This window comes from Cucurbita pepo, chromosome 18 (genome assembly GCF_057944985.1).
Source record: "Cucurbita pepo subsp. pepo isolate OVF chromosome 18, ASM5794498v1, whole genome shotgun sequence".
In the NCBI taxonomy this organism is placed as follows: Eukaryota; Viridiplantae; Streptophyta; class Magnoliopsida; order Cucurbitales; family Cucurbitaceae; genus Cucurbita; species Cucurbita pepo.
In genome coordinates this window covers 8558221-8572865 of record NC_141815.1, presented here as the reverse complement: position 1 = coordinate 8572865, position 14645 = coordinate 8558221, and the positions used below count along the sequence as shown (strand labels likewise).

The window sequence follows — 14645 nt, the reverse complement described above, 5'->3', positions numbered from 1 at the left end:
GGCCCTTTTATAGTGGATTGGACTAAACTTACCCGCCACCTTTTTCTTTTTTTTTTCTTTTTTTTATCTGAGACAGTAAAAGCGAGCGAGAGAAAAGAGAGCTACGAGATCTTCTTCAATGTCGATCATTCTCTGTTCTGACTCCGTCAGGCGGCGCCGGCCGGTGATACAGCTCCAGACCACGAATCGGAAGCCGGTTGGAAATATCGCCTTAAAACTTGCACACGACATTCATCCTGTTCGATTAAATTCGAGTCTCAGAGATCGAACTGTTGATCACCAGAGACTTTTTTGTTTTCCTGGATAAAAATACGCTCTGATTGATTGTCTTTTAGGGTTTATGCGCTGATCTGTTCATGGATTCTGTTTGATTATTGCAGAGATGTTGAATGGAGGAAAACAAATCGAAAAGACAATAATACTCGAATTGATGACTGGTTCAGAACAACGAATTAGTACAAGGAACACGAAGAAATCAATGACAGAAACAAGAAACAAGAAACTCCTCGTTGAATTATTCACATTTGCAGGAAGCATCCACATAGCTCTTTTATCAACGATTCTTGTGTAAAGCAGAAGCAACTCTTTTCTCTATTACGATGCTCCCCTTCCTTACAAGATCTTCACTCATCCACAGCCAGTGGCACAGAATCAGCCTGCAAAATTTCCACGAATCAGTACATATCTGCTAATACTACATTTTTAGCTAAAGATCTTGTTGCGTGTGATTTCTTACCAGCTTGCGGTACTTGAGGGCGTAAAACATTTCCAAATAACGGCGGCTCTCAAGGCGGTCGAGGTTGGATACGTGCTTCCAGAATCCATAAACTCCGGTCAGTGTTAGAAGCCTCTCCGAGTAGATCTGCCATGTGTACCTGATGAACAATGCAAGGATTCATAAGCTCGAGTAGCTGAAGAACAATTCGAGTGAAGTTTAAAGTGATTTACTTACTTTTCGTAGATGCGTTGGAGGCCTGCTTGGGAGATTTTGTCCCAGTGTGTTGGATCTTCCTTGCTCTTCTCGAAGAAGTTAACAAGGATTTCAGCAGCCTGATCACCGTGGTATGGATCGATATGGAAGCCAGATTTACCATTGACAATGATCTCAGCAGGGCCTCCATTGCAAGTGGCAAATGTAGGTAATCCACAGGTCATGGCCTCCACAACTGTCAAACCGAAAGCTTCGTACACGGCAGGCTGCACGAAAGCTCCCTTCGTGTCTGCGATGCATCGATAGAGCTCGCCATTTCGTACTCGGTTCATCTGTGCAGAAATCCATCTAAATTGGCCGTTCAAGTTGTAGGTCTCTATTAAGCTATACATCTTCTTCATTTCAGCCTTCTCTTCATTGTCCTTAGATTCCTTCCTCCGGTCACCAGCCACAACCACAAGGTTAACCAGCTCCCTAAGGCGCTTGTTCTTCCCATACCACTCGACGAGTCCGGTTATGTTCTTGACACGATCCAATCTCGCCATTGTGAATATGATCGGCTTGGAACGATCTTTCAATACACACAAGTGTTCTTCATTCTCAACTTGGCTATAAAGAAGCTCTTCAATTTCAGGCTGGAAGGAAGTCAGCCTCTTCTCTGTCTCTGTGTAAGGGAAGTAGATGCTCATATCTGCTCCAGGTGAAACTATGTTGAACTTGGGATCGAACACGTCGATTCCGTGGACGACCCAGTAGAGACCCGGAAGAGTGAAGGCAGTGTGACTCTCATATTGTCCAACAGTATCTTTGCTGAGATCCAAAAGAATTCATGTGTAAGATCAAACACATATAACCAGAGACCATCAACAAGAATCAAACTCTTACCTGCCAGCAATCTCTTGGAACGTACTCGTGATGATGAAATCGGTATGGTTCATGGCAATAAGATCAGCTGTGAATTGGCATGAGAAGTGATACTTGTCCTCAAATTTCTTCCAATAGATATCTGAATCAGGGTATTTGGTTTTCTCCAAGGCGTGAGCAATAGTACACTGCAGAAGAAACAAGAACAGAAAATGCAAGCTCATGAGCATTTGCCAACAACAAGAAGAAACAAGAAGAAAAGTTTTTGGACATGTCACAAACCTGTGTAACTCCAAGTTTATGTGCCAGCAACGACGCAACGATATTGCCATCGCTGTAGTTTCCGATGATCAGATCGGGCTTTCCCTGCAATTCTTTGGCAAGTTCCTGTGCAACATCCTGACAAACACAAGGATGGTTTGGTTCAGTATATAATCAAAGCAGGCACAAAGGACAGGTGCGACGGAATCATCACGATAGGGGCGATAGAATCACCTCGGTGTAAGTCTCTAGGTAAGGCCAGACTTCGAATCTTGAGATCCACTTTCGGACGATGCCTTTCTCATTTCTGAAGGGGACTCGAAGAATGTGGGCGTAATCAGTTCCGTATACTTTTTCGAGACGTTGTGTGCAGGTCGTTCCTACTGCATCTGGGAGGAGTCTGGTGATCTGATATCAATAAAAACAAGAACAGGACATCAAACATCAAACCAAGTGTGGAGAAGGTTAGCATGAGCATCTAAATTTAAAGGAGAAGTGGCCAAGATCTTGACATTACAATGAGAATACGAGGAGTTATGTCCAATCCTTGGAGCTTTATACGTTGAAGCATTTCATGCTCCAAAGCACGAACTTGGTCCAAGATGTAAACCACCTACATCAAAGAAATCAATGAACATGTCAGTTTAGAAGAACAAAAGAACACACAATGTTTGTTCTTTGTCTCGACAAAACTAACCTGGCCACCGGTGTCGGGGTAACCCAAGACGTTATCTTGTGCAAAGTAACCGTGGGGCGAAAGGATGACAACGTTAAAGACCATGGGGATTCTACCAAGGAACTTCTCGAGGGTGCAAGGATCAGGGGCCTCGAGGAGATCCAAAAGAAGTTGGATCATTTCAAGTACACGCTCGGCGGTGTCTCCCCACCCTCTCTCGAGGCCAATCTCCTGGAACTTCAGCGCAAACTCGGAGTAGGGTGTTGCAGGTGCAAGTGTTACTAGATACTCCTCTGCCTTCCTCAGCACATGTTGGAAGGCATTCAAGGTCTGAATTCTATCATTCAACATCATTTTCTGCAATAAAAACAAGTACCTATTCAATGCTGAATCAAGAGATAAAGAATGTGATGTGAATGAATTACCTTTCCCTTGTGGCAATGAACTCTGAGGAAGTCCAGCAATGGCTGCAAGCTCTCTTTACCATGGAAGAGCTTGGCAGAGAGGTGACGGTTGAGGAACTCGACACCATTGCCGATGGACTTGGAGAGCGTGGGGCGAGGGAAGGAAGCAGTAAATGGCTCAAAATCGAGCTCGAGAACGAAGTTTCCGTTCAGACTGGAAATACAATGGCCAAAAGGTATTAAGATTTCACAACCAAACCAGCTTTATTTCAACTTGAAGGATCAGAAACTTTTAAAAGCTTTACCTTTCATCTACAAGTTCTTCTTTGAAGTGCAGATATTCAGCAACTTGAAGCTGTTCAACGACCAGGGCGTGGACGTTAACTCGAATATATTCCCACACACCGGGCCTAGGACGAACAGCAAGAGCCACCCATGGTGGCAAAACTATGGATTCCTGCACCATGAAAGTAACTTCAAATTTGAGAAACTGCATATCACAACGCTACAGGTTTCAAAAGAGATCAAATTTACAAACCTGAGTGGATCTCAGGACTTCGCCAAATGCCCCATCAGCAAGTTTCTTTCGATTCTCTTCAGGAATTGTTTCAAACTCAGCAATCAGTTGATGATGTTGCAGGATGCCTTTTCCCTTGGCTTCAATCCTACAAACAAGTCAAAGTTTGATTTAGCTGTCATTTTAACGCTTGGAAGATCATGATCCAGCAAAAATGCAAGATGATCTAAACAAAGTACTTCGAGAGGAGGCTTAGGATTTCATTTCGTTGAGTGACTAGAGTTTCATCCAAGCGCTCGCGGAGGCTATGAACACGGTTGAGGACTCGTTCAGCCATGGCTATGTTCTTGGAGGATGAACAGATATCTTAGAACAATCTTGGTTTGTTTCAGCTGCAAAAGGAAACATCAAAGTATGTGAATCATCCATTTAATCCCAAATCAAACTGTTTTGATTTCAAGCGATGAAGAAGATCAAGATTTCAAGCTGTTTGACCATTATGAACTCTCTTCTCCAGTGAAGAAACTCAAAAGTCTTAGAACAGAGCAGAGAAACCTCAGAAGAACACAAAGAAGAACATGGAAGAACAAGAGAAACACACAGAGATTACAAGATACAGAAAATCAAAAGAAAATCAAAACTGGGTTCGTCCACAAATAAGCCCTCAGATCAGAACAACAATGAGCAATGAACGAAGAACAACAAAGAAAACAGAGAGAAACAGAGCAAAGGGAATGAGAATCGACGAACCTCGGGAAATAAAGAGGGGGAATGTGAAATGGAATGGTGTGAAGATTGGAAGAGGCGAAAGGGTTTTTATATACGGAATGGATAGCAGTTCTTATCCAGCAGCTCGATTGCCATTATTACTGTCATTACCATTTCTGTGGTTTTCTTCTTCCTTCCACAAAACCGCTTCTTCTTCTTCTTCTTCTTCCTCCTCGCTGGGCCCATTTTTTCCTTCCCTTTTCGATTTTGTTGCCATTAAAATCATGGGTTTGACTGTTCTTGCTCAACTTGATCTGGGTTTTGCTTAAATTACAAATATTATTAATCCTTGTTTGAATTGAATATTTGAAAATGGGCGTTGTTCGAGCTCGGTGGGTCTCGGCGTCCAAAGTGTAGTGGGTGGTTTTTGGGCGCGGTTTTCGTCAACCACGAAACCTGTTAGCGCCCGCCACGTTGCCTTCCTAAAACCGCCTTTGGCTGTCACTTCACTCGTGACTTGCTCCACTTTTCTCTGTTCTTCCTTTTTATAATGATTTCTAATTAAACTTTAGCATCTGTGGTATTATCAAGAAGATTAATTTTCTTTTTCAGTTTTTTGTATTTTAATTACACTTAGATTTCAAAATATTGCATTTAATTTTTGGGTTTTTTTTCTTTTTTATTTCCATTATTGAATTTTAGTAAATTTTCGTTCATTTTGGCTTCTCGTGTCAAAAGTTACCTTTCTCGAGCACTATATTGGTTTATCGGAAAAAGAGGAATTTTAGTTGTAAAATATCGGATGAAATCGTCGTTGGAACTGAGATCTCGAGTCGTTCCTAACTTGATTCGCTCTCAGGTTAACCCTTCTACTTGACTAAGTAGAATTCTACTCTTGTAGTGGATGGATGATCTCGTCACGTCACACCACCGGTGGAAGCAAGCTAGCCACCTATGTTAGTTGCCCTTTTTTCCTTTCACTAGTAACAAGCTAGCTCCCTAGGTTTGTTGCTTTATTATCAATATTATATATATATATATATATATATATATATATTTTAATCTTAAGTAGATTCGAAAATATTACATTTTTACTTTTAATTCTCTAGTACCCTTTAAGCATTTTTTTGCCGTCTTTCTTTTACTCGTCCTCTGATACGAGGAGAATGTGCAACCCTTTGTTGTATTCGAGCGGAGATTACTAGAGAATCCGAAACTTTCACTTTTGAAGTCTTTTTCTCATTACCAAAAATAAGTAGCGGGCCAATTATACTACACAAGACGAATCAAATATTCGTCTATGGGGAACCTAGTATGCAAAAAAAACCCTTATTTCTCAAATGTTGCAACAAGTATTAAACATTTGTTTCGTAAGTTCAATACACAATGACATTACCAGAGCAAATGACTACTATGACCTCTGGATTTTTTGACGAATTTCATGAGTGAAGCCAGGACTCGAGAACACTTCGGAGCCACCGAGGAAGTCATTGCTTATTCAAACACAGTCTTGAAGATCTTGGATGGGCAAGAGTGTGGATTTGACTCGAATTATGATCGAGATATTAAAATACCACCACGTATATCTTTTGACTTTTAAATATCAACTACAATATTAATTTTCACTCTCTCTTTAATATATATATATATATATATATATATATATATATATATAAACAATTTTGAAAATTTAAATGGTAAAAATGAAAATCTTTTTTCTTTTTACTTTTACCGAAGTTAAAATGTGAAAAAGAATGCCGGAATTATCGCACCGTCCGTCACGGTCATTTGACGGGACACTGAGCCAATCAAACTGCTCGATTTTCTGGTTAATGACGTGGCGTCCTACATTTAGAAAACTAATGAAATTGATGAATCATGCTCCCCCGTTTTGTTTGCAAACTCAGCATCTGTGGGCCCCAAATATTTATTTTATTTTATTTTCTTTTCATAAATAGGCCCATTCAATAAATTATTCCGATTTTTCCTCGAATTTATATATATATTCATATTATCCAAACAATTATCATTTCCGTGATTGATTACACGTGTCACCATTATTAATAGTTCTTTAAATAGATAACCACGTAATTAATATCCAAGCAAAATAAATAAATAAATAAATAAAAACCCCTGAGTTGAGACGCGGGGACCAGAGAAAAAAATAAATCCTTTAATAAATAAACAAATATCTATATTTTTTATATTAAATTATAACTAAATTAATTTAAATGAGGTTAAAAGTTCAATAATTTTAAATTTGTAAACAATAAATAAATAAATATTAAAAATGATCGAGTAAATTCAATAGTTTAAAGGTATTTTTTTTTTTTACTTTTCTTCTAAATTCATAATTTAAATTATTTTATTTTATTTTATCAGTGAGTTAATGATTAAAGAAATGAAAATATTTTGAGAGAAGCAGATCTAAGATTGATGACGTGTATTTTAATTAAAAATAATAATAATTAAAGTCAACAATATTAACTAATTAAAAAAATAATAATAATAATAATAACTTTTCTTGTGCAACACGTTTGATTTTTCTCTAATGCCACCTGTCCAAATGCTGTGGGCTGCATTTTATCCACTTCCTTGCCGGCGCTTGGACCATTCTACCCTTTCTTTTTAGTGAGGGGTTGGAATTTTATTTTATTCTAATTTTAGGTTTATTAGTGTTACACGTAAGAAAAATACCTGCTCACGTGGCTCTCTATTAATAGACATGTTTCAACCGGCTACTGCCACGTGGCGGGAGAATGGAATGGCTATGAGTAATTATTATGAAATATTTTAACGTGTACTGGTGACGTGGCTAATACAGCTCGATAAATAAGATATCATTTTTATTATGGTTAAAATAAATTAAAAATTATCGAATTTATTTATTTTTAATTAATGAAATGGAAATTAACGTGAAAGACCGAACAAATTAAGGAGTAAAAATATCAAATATTGAAAATTTTAGGTAAATTGTAATTAAAAATATTTTTAAATTTAATTTATTGCTATTTTTTTATAATAGGGTTTTTTTAAACAATATTGCTATTTTATTTAATATATATTAAAAATAACAACTTAAAATAAAATTACGTCACTCAAAAAAAATCTTCTGTGGAGATCGCCTAATTTGTATTTGTTCCTTGTACAAATATTTTATTACAACCAAATAGTTAATAAATTATTTTTATTAGATTAAATGTTTTTTTAAAAGGATTAAATGTTAAATAAATATGTTTTTTTTAATAATTAAAATAAAAGTGGGTGAAAATGAAAGGATAAGGATAGAAAGTAATTAATAAACAAGGGTAGTTGACCTAACTTTTTATTACTATTATTTTTTTCATTTATATTAAATTAATAAAAATATTTTCAAAATGAACATCCTTTACCGTTATAAAAATAAGTTCGAAAAATTTATTACTATTAAAATACGGACGAAAACTGTCTATGAATATCTCATAAATTATCTATAAATATTTTAACTTTATCTTATAAATTTTATAAATATATTTTTTTAAGTGGGTACGTTTTTTTTTAATATTTATAGGAGTTTTTTAAGTTTTTAAAAAATTTTAAAAGTATTTTTGGATTTTTATTTATTTAAGAGTATGTTTTTATATTATAAATAAATAAATATATACATATATAATATATATATATATATTAATAAATTTTCTATGATGTGATGTTATCAGGCATCAATAATTTTATGATTATTATTTTAATTTCATTGAATGAATGACGATAATATAATAATAATAATTATCTATTAAACTAACCACAGTAACTAGTCAAATTTTGGACCTCAAAACTTGGTAAAAGTTTGGTAGATAAAAATTTATCGGTCCAATTAAATTTTAACTTGATGTGCAAGCAAAGGCAATAAAATAATTACTTGATTTTCTAACTCTAGTTGAAGTTGGGTAAATATGTGCAAGCAAAAGCATTAAAATAATTACTTGATTTTCTAACTCTAGTTAAAGTTGGGTAAATATAGACTAGGTTAAATTTTGGTTGGTAAAATTTATCTGTCCTCTAGTTTGTAAGTAATTGCCAATAGTCAATTTATTTTAAAACAAATAATTCAATTCCTCATTAATAATTAATATTTTATTTATTTGATACACTAAATAAATAAATAAATCTTAATAAGTTTGTAGTCACAGGTTTAAAAAATGTGTATTAAAATTTAAAAAATAGATAAATATTATATATTGAAGATATTTAAATTTATATCTAAAACTTAGTTTGATAAATATTTATTTTTTAATTTGATGTTTATTTTTGTAAACTTAATGTTCTCAAAATTAAAGGTAATATATAGTTTTTTTAAAATTATTTATGTGTTTTAAATTTAATTAATAATTCAATTTTTTTAAAAAATCGATAAATTTTTGGGTACTAAAGTAATTCCGACAAACCTAAATATTGACTTTAATGAAAATAATTAATTAGGCACGTGATGAAACGTGGCGGATTTGGTACTAGGAGAAGTTGTTGGACTGTCTGCCAGGTGGCATGCAACTGACACGTGTCAGCTTATAATAATTTTTTTCCTACCAAGAAACTAAGATTCCCATCAAATATTCAATGCTGTTGTTTATTTTTGTTCATCAACCATATGAGATTTTAATGTGCATTTTTATTCACTGTTATTTAATATAAAACAATTTATTAAATAAATCCTTTAAATATTAGAGTATAGATTAAATGTGGACATTTTTCTTAAAAGAATAAATAAATAAAAGAAAAATAAATATGTAAATACCCTATGTTCAGTTAATGGGCCTGGGCTTTCGTCTTTCTTTGTTTTGTTATGTCATAATTGGGCCCAACCCACTTTGATATATATATATTAAAATTAAAAGCTTATTGACTTTTTAACTTTAAAATTTATATATTTTTTTTCAAATTTAATTTTTTTTTTTGTCTAATAAATAATTTACTTATTTTTTATTGTAAAATTTTATATATTAATTTACGTAATAAAATGTTAAATATGTCCGATAAACACATAATTAAAAGTTTATGAGCCTATTTAAGTTCGAGATTTTTTTTTGGACTAATTCGAAATTTTGTGTTTGTTGAGGTGATGACATGAATAATTCGAATAATTCGAATAATGTTTATGATCCAACCTGATTGGTTGGTTTGTCAGGTTGTTCTTCGCTTTTTTTAATTATTTAAAAATTATGTTTATCCACGTTAGTATTTATAATTAAAATCTCATTAATTTTAAATATTAAGTATTCACAGGTCACGAAACATTGACATGGGTCGCAAACGTAAAATAATTATAATACTCATAACAAAAAAGATCGAATAGATTTTTTGGTGTTTTGGGATTCTCAAAATTCAACCGAATCTAAGTCGAATAGCTCAACACGTGATATTCCATATCAGTTGGATAGGAAACGAAATATTTTTTTTATAAGGGCGTGGAAACCTCTCACTAGTAGACTGCGTTTTAAAATCATGAGGCTACCTGATATGTCAAAACGGACAATATCTGCTAGTGGCAGACTCAGACAGTTATAAACAGTCTCTGAATTAGACATCGAGCGGTGTGCCAGCGAGTACGCTGACATCTAAGAGGGTGGATTGTGAGATCCCATGCCCAGTAATGTTGCCGGGAGAATGATGAGCGGGACAGTGAATTGTGAGATCCCACTTCGAACCGAAAGAGAACTAACCGTTTAGACTAGAACGAGTATCAAATTTGAAACCACTTGGTTTAATGAAGCAATAGAGCGGACGGAAACCCTAAAACAGAGGATTCATCGTCATCCCTAATTGAGGGTTTTGAGTTCAGGTATCTTATCGGCGGTGGAATTCGGTGGCATGGGGAGAGAATTGCAGAAGCAGCCACAGCAAGAGATGGCGTCCGCGGTGGAGCAGTTGCTCGCTGTGAATCCTTACAATCCCGACATCCTTCCCGATCTCGAAAACTACGTAAACGAGCAGGTTTCTTTCCATCTGTATCATTTGTTGTCAGTTCAATTTGTGTAAAATGAAATTATCTCCTCGATCGTGTTTACATTTGTAATCGTACGTCAGAACTGAGAGAACTCTGATCTTATTTTAGTTAGATTGATTGAACGTTTGTGTTACAGGTCTCGTCAGAAACGTACAGCTTAGATGCTAATCTATGCCTTCTTCGCCTCTACCAGGTAACTATACTACTAATCTACTAGCTGCAAGTGGATTTACTTCTTTTACTTCTTATATTGTTCGTCTTGTTTGAAAGTGTCATCTGAGAAACTTGTATTAGTCAAATTTTCAGAAAAAAAAGTTAGGCTCTAAATTGATCGTGGTTCTTGTTTAGGGATAGGTTTGCCATTTAATCCCTTAAGTTTCCATTGATGTTTTATTTATTTATTTTTGGTTCACCGTCATTTACTTTAAGAAAAATTAGAATGCATTCTGGTGCTGATGGCCTTGTAACTTAAACTTTTGATTGTTTAGCCTCTGTGTTTTTCCATCGATTCATATGGTTTATATTCTAGCAAATTAATTGTTGCTTGATTTACAGTTTGAGCCAGAGAGAATGAGTACCCAAATTGTGGCTCGCATCCTGGTCAAGGTGTGTTTTCCTTCTAAATTTCTTTGATCTCACATATTGTGAAGAATTAAATTCAATACGTTCTTCATTCAGCTTAATTTTGAAGTTTCTGTGTGATTTGTGAATAGGCTTTGATGGCAATGCCAGCTCCGGATTTCAGCCTTTGTCTCTTTTTAATTCCAGAACGAGTGGTATGCGTTAACTCTTTCGTATTTCACCAACGCTTTATTTTAAGATGCCTATGCCATTTTAATTCCAGAACTAGTGGTATGTGTTTACTCTACTGTAGTTCACCATCCCTTAAGTTTCATTACTAATTTTATTTAGAGATCTCTATGTCCTTGTAAATTTGATTGATCTGTAGAGTAAACAATTGGGGTGTCATTTCTTGTTTAGAGATCCCTTAAGTTTGATTACTAACATGGCTGCTGAGTATTTTCACGTTATTTGCTGTCATTTCTTGTGCTTTCCAAGCCTGCTCCTTAATGACACATTTTATACATATTATTATCAGCAAATGGAGGATCAATTCAAGACTTTGATTATACTTTCCCACTATTTGGAGGTATGCAAGTTTCTTTACGTTTTTCTTCTTTGAATCCCTTAATTTTAATCTTTAGAAGCATGCTCATGCAAAAGTTGTGACTATTTTGATCTTATTTACGTGTAGACTGGAAAGTTTCGTCAATTCTGGGATGAAGCTTCCAAGAACCGTCACATAGTTGAAGCCGTGCCAGGTACGTAGGAACTATAAGGCAGAAACTTGTTTGTTTGAGCGACTCTATAGAATGCATTTGACTGACCTGAAGAAGAATTGAGATGGGTTTTCAACTTGCTTGCTTTGTTTCTAGACCAAGCCCTGTTTAGCTGTTCCTGATATGAAAATACGATACAGGTTTCGAGAAAGCAATTCAAGCTTATGCAGTCCATGTTCTTTCCTTAACTTATCAAAAGGTTCCTAGATCTGTGCTTGCGGAGGTATGGTTTATAAAATGTCTGCCGTTTTAATAATCTTGGAGTCGGTACTTTAACATCATCGCTGTCTTTTTTCAATCGCGTTTCAGTGTCTATGCGACTTGACAATGATATCCTGCTAATGTTCTGGTTGACAATTTACGTCGTGATTTATCTTTTCTGCCATTGGCTATAACGTAAATCCTACTCCAAACAACCTTGTTTAGTTTCTGTCTGACATGCTGTCAAGGATGCGAACCCGTCAACCCGAATTCATGTTGTTTTGGAGTTCTTGGCTTCGATCAATACTTTTTAATGCTCTATGTTTAATACTCTGTGTGTATCTACTCCAAACAACCTTGTTTATTCTCTGTCTGACATGTTATCAAGGATGCGAACCCGTCAACCCGAATTCATGTCGTCTTGGAGTTCTTTGCTTCGATCAATACTTTTTAATGCTCTATGTTTAATACTCTGTGTGTATCTACTCCAAACAACCTTGTTTATTTTCTGTCTGACATGTTATCAAGGATGCGAACCTGTCAACCCGAATTCATGTCGTTTTGGAGTTCTTGGCTTCAATCAATACTTTTCGATGCTCTATGTTAATACTCTGTGTGTATTTTAAATCTCATGTGGCATGTTATTACAGGCAATCAACATTGAGGGACTGTCTTTGGACAAATTTCTTGAGCACCAAGTTGCAAACTCTGGTTGGATTCTTGAGAAAGGTCATGGAAAGGGCCAACTTATTGTTATACCACCAAACGAATTCAACCATCCTGAACTGAAGAAGAAATCCTCCGACAGCATTCCCTTGGAACACATCACTCGCATCTTCCCAATTCTTGGCTAACTAACCCGCTCGGCTCACCGGTAACTAATGTCGTTACTTCTATTCAGTTCGTATCTGTTCCCGACGTTTATTTTTTGGGACTACTGTGAAGTATTGTCCAATTTTCCAACTATGCCGTAGAAAGAAGAGATTATTACCTCTTTAAGGCAGTTAAGAGTGATGTTTATATTTGTACACTTCAATCATGCCATTTCATAATGGCCATAAGGTCATGATAAGTGTTTTGCTTGATTTTTTTTTTTTTTTTTTTTAAAATTTTTTGTTTAAATTTTGATCGATTTGAATGGTTTGCTATCACAACCTGATCTTTGTCAACACAAGACTCGAGCCCCCTGCTTAAACAAAAAAGCCCGAGGAATTGAAAATGCCTTTCGAATTTCTTCTCGTAGAGGGGAAAAAGACTCATTTCTTATTCGAGATAGGGGAGCTATTGTGAAGTTGTCAGAAGAAGCGGGCAAGTAGCTTCTACATCTATTAACTCAAACCATTAACTCAAACCATTAATAGAGTCTAATCTTGAAATATTGTAAATCTAAGGACTAATATTAAATAATAAACTATACTTAAGTATTATTTTTAAACTTTTTCTCTCGGTCTAGTTTTGACATCATATCCATAGTTAGCGGTGTATTTATCATAGTTAGAAGTAGGTCACGGTGAAAACCCTTAGGGTTGTTATCTGAAAGGAAGGTTAGGTTGTTATCCGGGAACTTGTTCAGAAATACTGAAGGTTGTTATCCGGGAACTTGTTCAGAAATACTGTAATGAAAGGAAATCTGGGAACTTGTTCAGAAATACTAAAGGTTGTTATCTGGGACTGTAATGAAAGGAAATCTGGGAACTTGTTCAGAAATACTAAAGGTTGTTATCTGGGACTGTAATGAAAGGAAATCTGGGAACTTGTTCGGAAATACTAAAGGTTGTTATCTGGGACTGTAATGAAAGGAAATCTGGGAACTTGTTCAGAAATAAACTTGTTCGGAAATACTATACTGGGAACTTGTTCAGAAATAAACTTGTTCGGAAATACTATACTGGGAACTTTTCAGAAATAAATTTGTTCAGAAATACTATACTGAAGGTTGTTATCCGGGAACTAAACTTGTTCAGAAATACTATACTGAAGGTTGTTATCTGGGAACTTGTTCAGTTATCCGGGAACTAAACTTGTTCAGAAATACTATACTGAAGGTTGTTATCTGGGAACTTGTTCAGAAATAAACGAACTTGTTCAGAAATAAACTTTTCAGAAATACTATACTGGGAACTTGTTCAGAAATAAACTTGATACTGGGAACTTGTTCAGAAATAAACTTGTTCAGAAATACTATACTGAAGGTTGTTATCTGGGAACTTGTTCAGAAATACTGTAATGAAAGGAAGATAGGAGTTTGTCGCTAGGTATTTGACCAAATAGTAAGATAGGTTGTTATCTGGGAACTTGTTCAGAAATACTGTAATGAAAGGAAGATAGGAGTTTGTCGCTAGGTATTTGACCAAATAAACGGACTAGGATAGTCCAATTCCTATAGAACAAGATAGGAGTTTGTAGAGTTGTTATCCGGGAACTTGTTCAGAAATACTGTAATGAAATGAAGATAGGAGTTTGTCGCTAGGTATTTGATCAAATAGTAACTGGACTAGGATAGTCCAGAGATAGGAGTTTGTCGCTAGGTATTTGACCAAATAGTAACTGGACTAGGATAGTCCAGTTCCTATAGAACAAGATAAGAGTTTGTAGGGTTGTTACCCGGGAGCTTGTTCAAAAATACTGTAATGAAAGGAAGATGGGAGTTTGTATTTGACCAAATAGGAACTGGACTAGGATAGTCCAATTCCTATAGAACAAGATAGGAGTTTGTCGCTAGGTATTTGACCAAATAGGATCGTTCAGTTCCTATAGAACGGG

The 14645-nt window shown here is 35.3% G+C and overlaps 2 protein-coding genes and 1 long non-coding RNA gene across 3 annotated transcripts; 2 read left to right on the top strand and 1 right to left on the bottom strand.

The window, feature by feature from the left end:
* The first annotated feature begins 61 nt into the window (after positions 1–61).
* On the top strand, positions 62–503 carry LOC111779781 (uncharacterized). The gene is made up of 2 exons (XR_002812735.2): positions 62–196; positions 381–503. It is a non-coding gene; the product is annotated as an uncharacterized LOC111779781 (long non-coding RNA).
* LOC111779778 (sucrose synthase) lies at positions 403–4034 on the bottom strand. The gene is made up of 12 exons (XM_023659918.2): positions 3893–4034; positions 3675–3801; positions 3442–3593; positions 3158–3350; positions 2754–3089; positions 2574–2669; positions 2291–2464; positions 2078–2194; positions 1817–1983; positions 953–1741; positions 737–875; positions 403–656 (listed from the first exon to the last, which is right to left on the bottom strand). Exons 1-12 carry the CDS (start codon positions 3988–3990, stop codon positions 624–626), a joined length of 2421 nt encoding a protein of 806 aa, XP_023515686.2. The 5' UTR covers positions 3991–4034; the 3' UTR covers positions 403–623.
* A 6048-nt stretch (positions 4035–10082) lies between these two features.
* LOC111780742 (eukaryotic translation initiation factor 3 subunit K) lies at positions 10083–12967 on the top strand. Its single transcript, XM_023661231.2, has 8 exons — positions 10083–10328; positions 10478–10534; positions 10897–10947; positions 11055–11117; positions 11441–11491; positions 11597–11663; positions 11822–11904; positions 12533–12967. Exons 1-8 carry the CDS (start codon positions 10206–10208, stop codon positions 12734–12736), a joined length of 699 nt encoding a protein of 232 aa, XP_023516999.1. The 5' UTR covers positions 10083–10205; the 3' UTR covers positions 12737–12967.
* Positions 12968–14645: the final 1678 nt, after the last annotated feature.